This window comes from Cryptotermes secundus, unplaced genomic scaffold (assembly GCF_002891405.2).
Source record: "Cryptotermes secundus unplaced genomic scaffold, Csec_1.0 scaffold160, whole genome shotgun sequence".
Taxonomy (NCBI): Eukaryota; Metazoa; Arthropoda; class Insecta; order Blattodea; family Kalotermitidae; genus Cryptotermes; species Cryptotermes secundus.
In genome coordinates this window covers 738,806-748,968 of record NW_019745080.1, presented here as the reverse complement: position 1 = coordinate 748,968, position 10,163 = coordinate 738,806, and the positions used below count along the sequence as shown (strand labels likewise).

Here is a 10,163-nt window from a genome sequence, read left to right as displayed (position 1 = left end):
TTCTGCCAGAAGAATGTCACGTGACAATAATATGCAAGAGAGATGATAACTTTGGTGCCAATGTGGCTTCAAAACGGGATGTACAGCTGTTAGTCAGCTGTATGCATTAAGACTGGTACTGATTTAGGCAGGGCTACGATGCAGTGCATACAGCATATATCAGTCTTGTAGGGCCTTCAGGATCCCCAAGAAAATGGTAAGTCTAGTCAAAATGGCCCTCAAAGATTGGAACTCAAGGGCTCAAATTTAAGGATTAGTGAATTTCTTCAATTTACCTATTCCTTCCAGACGCAATATAGCCCTGGGGTCGACTCAGCCGCTAACAGAAATGAGTACCAGCAATATTTCTGGGGGTAAAGGGCGGCTGGCGCATAAGGCTGACAACCTCACCGCCATCTGTGTGCCGATTGTCTAGAAAATGTGGGAGCCTCAACATCTCACAACCCTATGGGCCTCCACGGCCTGGTACAGGGGTAGCTTTACTTTTACTTACTTATTAAAAAACATTTATTAAAATTTTACACATGCACGAAATTGAGAAACAGATCTCTGCTATTTTGAAAATTATAATACATATAATTTTACTTTATTACACCGTTTTTCCAGGATATCCTGCGTTCCCTCTCAACTAACTAATCACGCCTTCCCGGGAGGGGGGGTCGAACGCTTTCGATCTCACTGCCCTAAAGGAAGGACACAGACTCAGCATTACACTTTAAGTTCTCACATCTGTCGCTGTGAAGAGCAGTATCTTTCGGGATGTGACGTCATTATTTATGGATATTAATAAATAAACCACAAGAATGTAGACAGTAGGCCTAATAGTGATTCAAAATTTTGGAAATTAAGAAATTAAATTGTATGCCTGAGTAATCCATGTTATTTCAACGTCTGTCTTTTTGTAGCCCTACTCAGAAATCTGTTTTATTTGTATTGTACATAATTTGCCATAAATCATTATTATGCCATGCAATCTAGGCCGTAAAAATTATAATTGTATATTTCATATTCTGTATATCTGACTAGATTTCTCAATAAAGTCCTGTACAATAGATATATGTTAATACAGTCTGTTGAATGGGTTTTCATTGTACTGGAATGGCTCAATTATTAGATGTCCTCTTCAAAATCTTCGAGTAAATCCTCCAAACTGTCAGCGTGATTTCCTCCCCTTCTAAAACTCTGAAAACAAAAACGTGCAAAGTTCATAGGGAGTTTTTGCATTCATTAAATTCTAAAGTACAGAAACATATCCAAAGATTTCATTGTAATTCGACTTGATTTCATATTATTAATATAATTACAATCAAATCAAATAATTAAGCAGCAGTTTCAATTTTTACAAGAGACAACACAAGGGAATCGAGCGGCTGAGTACACCGGTAACGCTCTAGACCCGTTATTAGGACGTCAATGACTAAGCCCAAATCTTAAATACCAAGAAAATGATAATTTGCCGCCTGATCAGGGGCATCACACCTCAGAGGCGGTAATAAACCGGTATGAAACAATGGCGGAATGATACTTAGAAGGAAAAACGGATAAAAAACCCAGAAAGTCCATCACCAGTGTCACATGACATCAAATTATATTCCTTTCGTAAAAAGGTAAATTTGTCCTTGTGATAATTAAGCACTACGTCATGAAGTCATATATATGGATGTATAGCTCCACATTTTCTTCACCTCGGCACTAGTTGGAAGTGAGTGGTCAGCTTCACGCCTCTGCCGCTTTACCCCCCGGGGAAACCGCCCCTGGTACCCCTTGGATAGGAGGTTGGGCGGACCCCAGAGACATTCTGAACGACATGGATAAGTGAAAATTCTTGACCCCACCGGGATTCGAACTCCGACCCCTCGTTCGTCCAGCCAGCAGCTGGTCGCTATAAAAAATTAAATTCGCTTGGTGGGGGGTGGAGTCCAACTGGGTCCACTCGGCATGGCGGTCACTGATTGGCCTATTGTAGCCTGTCCCGGGTGATTATGATGATGGAGAATTTGGTGGAATGAAGATTGGCAGGGGAAACCGAAGTACTCGGAGAAAACCAGCCCCAGCGCCACTTTGTCCACCACAAATACCACTTGACCAGACCCGGGATCGAATCCGGGCCGCCACGGTGGGAAGCCAGTGACTAACCGCTTGAGCTATGGCGCGGCCAGCTGGTCGCTATACCGACTGCGCTATGTTCCTTCTATACATTATTTAGTATGTGTCCTTACATCTTGGCTATGGGTTAAAAAGTGCTTTATGTCATTAACCCCTCCCCCGCCTTTCTTCTGTTTCACAGATTAGGTTTTCTGGCCTGTTCCAACTAGCTGCTGAAAATCTGAATCATATAGACAATTCGTGGGGCTCCTTGAACGGGGGATCAGCCTGTCAGCAAGGCCTCTCCTTACACAACGCAAACATACAAGGATCCTGGATATAAACCCACACCTTAAGGGGGATTTGAACCCATGATATCAAAGTTCCAGCGGAAAAAGGCTGCACGTGGGTCAGATCACGAGGTCATTTTTATCGCCCCCTAAAGTGCTGCTTCGCAAAATACATATTTCGCAGTGTATCTACGCATTTCCAGACCGTCTATGGGGCCCACCCAGCCTCCTTTCTAGTGGGTAATACCGGTGGTAAAGCAGCCGAGGCGTGAAGCTGACCATTCAGCTCCACCTAGTGCCGAGGTCAGGAATGGTGGAGCTATACCTCCAGATCCCACAAGTCCTCATGGCGTGGTGCTCAATTAACTGAGCACAGGGAAAACTTTACGTTTCATCTACGTGCCGACCTACACGGTCTAACGCGTGGCACTTGAGAGTGGTCTCCGAAAATTGTTTGGAAGATCTGCCTCCCCACTTAGCACTTAAAACTCTGTCAGTGCAGCAGTATAGCAATGCTGAGATGGCTTACCAGAGAATGTGTGGGATCACTATGGATCAGTAGGTCTTGCAGCTGGCTTATGTACTCGATGGCTTTGTGCAACGTTTTCACTTTACTTACTCTCTTTCCTCTGCAACAGAACAAAATCGAATAGACAATGATTAACGTTATAATTAATTAATTAAATAACCTAACTAACTTAACGAGGAGTACATACAGTCGCTGAGCCACTCAAGAATTTCCCATCATTTTACAAAATCCCAAGCTTCAATAGCGTGTCCACAAGAGCCCGCCACTGGTCCATATCATGAGCCAGATGAATCCATTTCACATCCTTCCTTCTTAAGTCAATATCTTATGTTTATGACGGTCAAGACAACAATAAAGAAGAAATATCTTCAGGAGAAGACAAAAATAGGTGTTGATGTCGTGACAATTAAGTTTAATAACTTGGGTTACAGATCATAGAAAGGTGTTTTGTGATGACCTAAATTATAGGTCGAAACATGTAACGCAAGTCAACCTCTGTTTTTGTTTTATTATAAAGATATTTCTGCTTTATTGTTGTGTTGCCGGTCATAATCATAAGATATTATACACACAACAAGATGCAGTCTATAAGTTTATGTCATTAAGATCAATTTTAATATTAGCCTGTAATCTATGTTTAGGTCTTCCTATGGGTCTCTTTCTTACATATTTTCCTTCGTAGATTATTTAAGGTCGCTGTTAGTAATTGCCATTATAAAGCTTCGAGTGGTTGGATAACAGCGAGTAGCGAATTGGAAAAGATGTGGAAGGAAGTGTTAATGCCTAAATTTAAGATACTTTCCCAAAATTTTCTGGAGGAACTGAGGAAAATTATGAAAACATCTCAGTCAGGATAGTCTGTGTCGCGGCCCAGGTTCGAATCGGACGAACTTGATGATGTCGGCCACGACAAAATGTATGTTTTATCTGTAATGTCTGTGTGGGCATGTCATTATGTGAGCAGGCGGTCCAATGAAACAAATATCCTTTGTGTTAAACGGTATTTATTATTATTATTATTAGAGGGGGTGGGTTTCCCCATGCACTTAGACCAGTTATTGGGCCATTGTGCGTCCCCCTTTAATTTCTATTGTCGCCATACCCTACCGGTACTGGTGCGTGCTATCAGCCCCGTTCAGCCAACGAGGTCGGCCCTCGGTATCTGATATTTCCCCCATCTACCAGAGGCATTAGAAACCACTTGGGCGGGAAACTGTTGCCTAATTTTGCTCAGAGGTCTCCTAGAGACATGAGGATCTTTTATGTAAGTCTACGACACGGGACCCACGGCTTAAAGTCCCTCCCCGAGGGCTTGTTCCCTGAATTTTTCCGCCCTTAAAAATTCCACGATCTCCGCCAGGTTTGAACCCGCGTACCTTGAGTCATGAGGTGGGAACGTTACCCCTAGACTACGGAGGCCTCTTTGTGTTAAACGGTATATCTGTAATGGTGATTTTCGTTCACAGCGTATGTATTTAAATATCAGCCAGCAACTTTTCAAATATCTAGTAATATAAACTCCATTCACTATAGAAACGAGGGCGCGTCATAGTCAGTGACGTAGACCATTACGTCATAATTACAAAGTTACCAGAGCCTGTTTACAAAGCACCTCTGGTGACCATTTGTTCATTTGTCAGTGGCTCTACAGCTCTCTGTTAGGCCTTGGCCGCTTTTCTCAATTTCGTAATCCTACACACATTCGATAGAGGAGCCGGGACTGCGCAGTCGGTATAGCGACTGGCTACGGGCTGGACGGCCAAGGAGTCGTAGTTTGAGTCCCGGTGGGGGTAAGAATTTTCATTTCTGAATGTCTTCCGGACCGGCTCTGGGGCCAAACAGTCCTCCTATCTAATGGGTACTCGGGGTTATTTCCCCGAGGGGAAAGCGGCAGGGGCGTGAAGCTGACCACTCTCCTCCAACTAGCGCCAAGGTAAAAGCACTTCAGTCTATACAGCCACTCCCCCATACGCTTTCATGCCATAGTGCTTAATTAGTTAAGCTTACTTACTTACCTACTTACTCGTGGAGCTGGGCCCTTCTCGAGGAGCCGCCAATTCTGCAGCTACTCAAAAATTTCCCAGTATTTTATGGAACCCGAAGGTTCATTACTGTGTTCACAAGAGCCCTCCGCTGGTCCCTATCCTAAGCCAGATCAATCCAATCCATACCATCCCATCCTATCTCTCTAAGATCAATTTTAATATTGTCCACCCACCTACTCCTTGGTTTTCCCAGTGGTCTCTTTCCTTCTGGCTTCCCACCAATATCCTATACCCATTCCCGTTCCCTCATTCGTGCTATATGCCCTGCCCACCTCATCCTTCTTGATTTGATCATTCTAATTATACTTGGAGAACCGTACAAGGTATGAAGCTCCCCATTATGCAGTTTTCTCCAACCTCCTGTCACTTCGTATCTCTTCGGACCAAATATTCTCCTCAACATCCTGTTCTCAAACACCCTTACTCTGTATACCTCCCTTAATGTCAGAGACCAAGTTTCACATCCGTACAGAACCACAGGCAAAATTATAGTTTTGTATATTCTAATTTTTATGTTTTTGGACAGCAGACGAGAAGACAAAAGGTTCTGGCCTGAATGGTAGCAAGCATTACCCGAGTTAAATCTCCTCTTAATTTCTTCCTGAATCAAGTTTCGATCTGTTATTGTTGTTCCCAAATTTCTGAACTGTGCCACATTTTCAAAACATCTGTTTCCTACCTTTATGTCATGATTTTGCCTTGCATTTTGAGGACGAGACAGTAACATATACTTAGTTTTCTGTGTGTTTACTTCTAGACCAACCTCTTTACTTGCGTCAATTAAAGTCTGTGTATTTTTCTTTATGGTATCTACATTATCAGCCAGTAGATTCACATCATCGACATAGGCCAACAGATGATGTGTCCCGTTTAATTTTAGTCCCACCTGGTTGCCCTGGACCTTCCTAATGGCATATTCTAAAGCAAAGTTGAAAAGGAGTGGCGATAAAGCATCTCCTTGTTCTAGACCATTCTGGATAGGAAATTTATCAGACAGCTGTTTACCTATACGGACTTCAGTATACATTTCATTTAAACACATTTTAATCAGCCTAAATAGTTTCATGGGTACCCCAAATTCTATGAGAATATTGTGCAATACTGAATACTGAATCATAGACTTTCTTGAAGTCTATGAACAGCTGATGTACTGTCTCATCGTACTCCAATTTTTTCTCCAATATCTGACGAATGCAAAAGATCTGATCTGTAGTTGATCTGTTACGTGGAAACCCACACTGATGATCCCCAATAACTTCATCTATATATGGACTTAACCTTGAGAGAAGAATATTGGACAAAATTTTGTATGAAGTTGATAGCAGTGATATCCCCCGATAATTACAGCAGTCAGTTTTATCACCCTTCTTGTGAACTGGTACAATAATAGACTCCTTCTACTGATTAGGCAAATTTTCCTTATGCCAATAGAAGTAATTAGATTGTGGATCTTAGAATGTAATATTTCGCCTCTTGCTTGAATAAGTTCTGCCGGAATTTGATCACTACCTGGCGATGTATACCGTTTCAATTTTGCAATAGTACCTTCAATTAACTAGTTAAGCAGAGGAACAAATTTACCTCTTCATATAAAGTTAGTAGAAACCCTTGGAGGGGGAATCAGCCCGTCGCAAGGCCGCTACATACACACAGAACAGCACAAACACAGAATAAACGCACATAGACATCAATGCCTCGAGTGGAATTCGAAACCACGATCCCAGTGTTCGAGCGGGTGAAGATGATTCATGCATTAGACCACGCGGCCACAATGATCAGCTCTGGTAAAAGCTCTGGGAAATTCGACCATATTTACACAGGATTTTTTTTCCGTAAGGTTGCCTACGTAAGGTGTGACGTATCCTCGGTCGTAGAGTAGACGGAGTAGACGGACTTCTTACGTCACTCTCTGATGACGATTCCCCCTCAGAAACGTTTTGAACACAGTACATATGAACTCTCGTACAGTCAGACATACATAGATGAACATACGCTCTGTAAATAGGAATAAGAAAATGCAGACGGGAGAATCTGATACACATTCCTAGTTACCAGCTGTTTCTGTAAGATTCATAACCCATGGTCCAACACCAGAATATTTAGAAAGGTCATATTAATGACCTCTTACGGCCTTGCCCGCATTTCACCAAAAGTCACGTGTACACGGTCTTTTAAATCTTCAAGGATGAGACGAAAAGCGGGTCTTTTATTTTTGCAGGGTACACATTTGGGGGGAGGACACGCGGTAGCGTAGCTGGTTGAGGCACTATGCTACAAGTCGGAAGGTCACGGGTTCGATTCCCGATGGGGTCATTGTATTTTTCAAATTACCTAATACTTCCAGCTGCAGTATTGCCCTAGGGTCGGCTCAGCCTCTAATAGAAACGAGTACAAGGAATCTTCCTTGGAGTAAAGGGCGGCGGGCGCGTAAGGCTGACAACCTCACCGCCATCTGTGATCCGATTGTCTAGGAAATGTGGGAGCCTCGACGTCTCACAACCGTATGGGCATCCACGGCCTGTGACAGCGTTAACTTGGCGCGTAAGACCGACAACCTCACTGCCATCTGTGAGCCGATTATCTGAAAGATGTGGGAGCCTCAATGTCTCACGGCCCTATGGGCCTCCACGGCCTATTACAGGGATAGTTCTTTTTACATTTCGGCGGGGGATGTAGATCGAAGTGCAGGCTGAGACATTCGACCTCAGTACATAAATAATATATAACATCCTTTTTATCAGAGGCTCAGACTGAAAGGCTATGAATGGGTGCGTTTGAGTAGCGGTAGTAGTCTTGATTTGTGTTCCGGAATCGCTAGGTTCGATTCTAGGGCAGGGTCACCGGCTATCCTGAGGAGTTTGATGATTTACTCCGTCGAATGTCGGGACAGAATCTCAAGTGGGCGACTTTTACTTACTTCCAAATCCATTTAAATTTATCAGTCATTCTACATTATTTTTAAGAGTAACGCTGATTATAATTTAAATATTGAACTCTTAAACACAATTTTGTTACTCTTATTTTTAACGATAAAGTCTCTCCTCAAACAGCTGATGGTGTCTCTTGACAATTTTAGCGCCTTTTTCGGTGTGCCCTGAGGTGCACAAGTTGAAAACAATTCTGGTCTAGCTAATGACAACGGCGTAAAATAAACCCAAGAAAATGTAAGGTTTCGTGTCATTATGACCTAGCACCGAACCTTCTAGTCGAGGTTCCCACTTCATATCTGGGAGGTGTGCGGTTCAAATCTCGGCTGAGAGACCGGGTATTCTTGCTGGGCATTTTCGTTGTTACCTTCGGTCCCTCTTGACAAGAAAGGGAAAAGTTGATCCTGTGCTTAATTAATGAAGCACTACGTCTTGAAGACGTATGAGGAAGTGGAGATATAGCTCCACCATTCTTGACCTCGGTACTAGGTGGATGTGAGTGGTCAGCTTCACGCCCCGGCCGTTTTATCGCCGGGCTAAGAGCCCCGGGTACCCATTGTAGAGGAGGCTGTGTGGGCACTAGACACGGTCTGGATACTGTGCTCTAGAGGAAAATCTGCCCCTGCCGGGAATCAAACCCCGGCCGTATCCCGTTGTTCTACCGGCTGAGCTACCCCGGCTCCCAACCGGTACCGGGATAATGCACCAAATTAGGCCACGTTCGTTTCCTTTCATATCCTTTCCAATTAACTGTTCACTGATTGTGCTAATGCGACGCAAGCTGAGTTACTGAAGCCTCTGGCTTATTCCTTGACGTGGAAACTGACTGGTTACAGAGTAAGGAAGGGTTAGCTAATACAGAAATAGACCTACCTGTTGTTGCCAATAGGCACAACTTTACGCAGACGGCTGAAGGCAGAATTGACGGCTTGTACTCGACGCCTTTCACGAGCGTTCCGACGCGCTACTAGCTGAGGCGGTTTGTCCCGGTGTGGAACGTGCTTATACGTGGCGCTGGAGACCCTCGTCTTCTTCGTCCGGGATTTGCCCCTGCTTTTGGGAATTGTGTCCATATTGATGACGTCAGGCGCGCGTTCTGTCGCCTGCAGGCTTACACTCAACGGCCTTGACTCCTGACCACTGTGATCTGTTGTATTCCCGTCATCCATCAACAAGTCACTGTTCCAAGTCACGTTTATTTCTTCGGATCCTTTTGAAACATTTTCATCGCAGCAGTTGGTAATGATATCATCAACGACTGATTCTCTTCCGTGAAAATTTGAAGATTTCCATGTACAAGGTTCTATTGTTGAAATATGTAGGGAAGATTGTTCATTTGTTAGTGCTAAAGATGCCGACCACGTCATAATGTTGTTAGTTTTGTTATACGAGTTGTTTGAATTATCGTGACCCCAGTCACAAGATGGAGGAACTTTAGCGATGTGGCTGATATCAACAGAACTGTTTCCGTTTGCATACATACATGGAGTCAACAGAGATAAATTATCGTCAAGGTTTGTCATAGTTTCCTGAAGTAATAGTGATCACCAAAACATATTAAGTCTTGTCTTATTTTCAGGAAACATATTTTTTTAATATTGTCTTAGTTATGAAACCACTACTATTGCACTGCCTGTTCGATAATATAACACGAAAAATCCATGGCGTGATTATTTCCATAAATTCACAACACTGATCTTATCATGCCGGTACTGGGACATTACAGTTCAAATTTTTTCTTCAGTTGAACTGGGACTAACATTTCTTATAAAGCACCTTACAGTGACATAAAAGAAAGCACGACATTACACTGTCATTACAGTTAATAGTTTGTTGATTAACCTGCATTATTTTTTTTCCTTGTCACTACAGGCCCAGTGGGCCTAGGCCTACCTCCAATAACTTCTCCGTTCACTTCGGTTTTTCTAGATCTTACACATTCGGTAGGACTCCTTGGGCGGGTGATCAGCTCGTCGCAAGGCCTCTACCTGTACACAAACACAGAAAAACGCACACACACAAACTAAACATCCATGCCCTGAGTGGGATTCGAACCCACGATCCCGGTTTCCAAGCGAGCGAAGACAGTACATGCCTTAGACCGCTTGGCTACCGTGACCGGCAACCTGCATTATAGCAAAGGCAAGTATGTCCCAGTACGCAATTAAGCACAACGCAACGAAGATGTGTAGTGTCCTAGAACCAGAGTAACACGCGATTTTTACGTCCGTAGCAGGTGGAGGTGAGTGGTCAGGCTCACCATTCGGCCGCTTTGCAAACCGCGAGA

General features: G+C 43.5%; 1 protein-coding gene across 1 annotated transcript; it reads right to left on the bottom strand.

Annotated features, from left to right (window-relative positions):
- Positions 1–857: 857 nt before the first annotated feature.
- Positions 858–9,739, bottom strand: LOC111874880 (achaete-scute complex protein T8-like). The gene is made up of 3 exons (XM_023870737.2): positions 8,750–9,739; positions 2,905–3,004; positions 858–1,182 (listed from the first exon to the last, which is right to left on the bottom strand). Exons 1-3 carry the CDS (start codon positions 9,397–9,399, stop codon positions 1,111–1,113), a joined length of 822 nt encoding a protein of 273 aa, XP_023726505.2. The 5' UTR covers positions 9,400–9,739; the 3' UTR covers positions 858–1,110.
- Between the last annotated feature and the right edge of the window lie 424 nt (positions 9,740–10,163).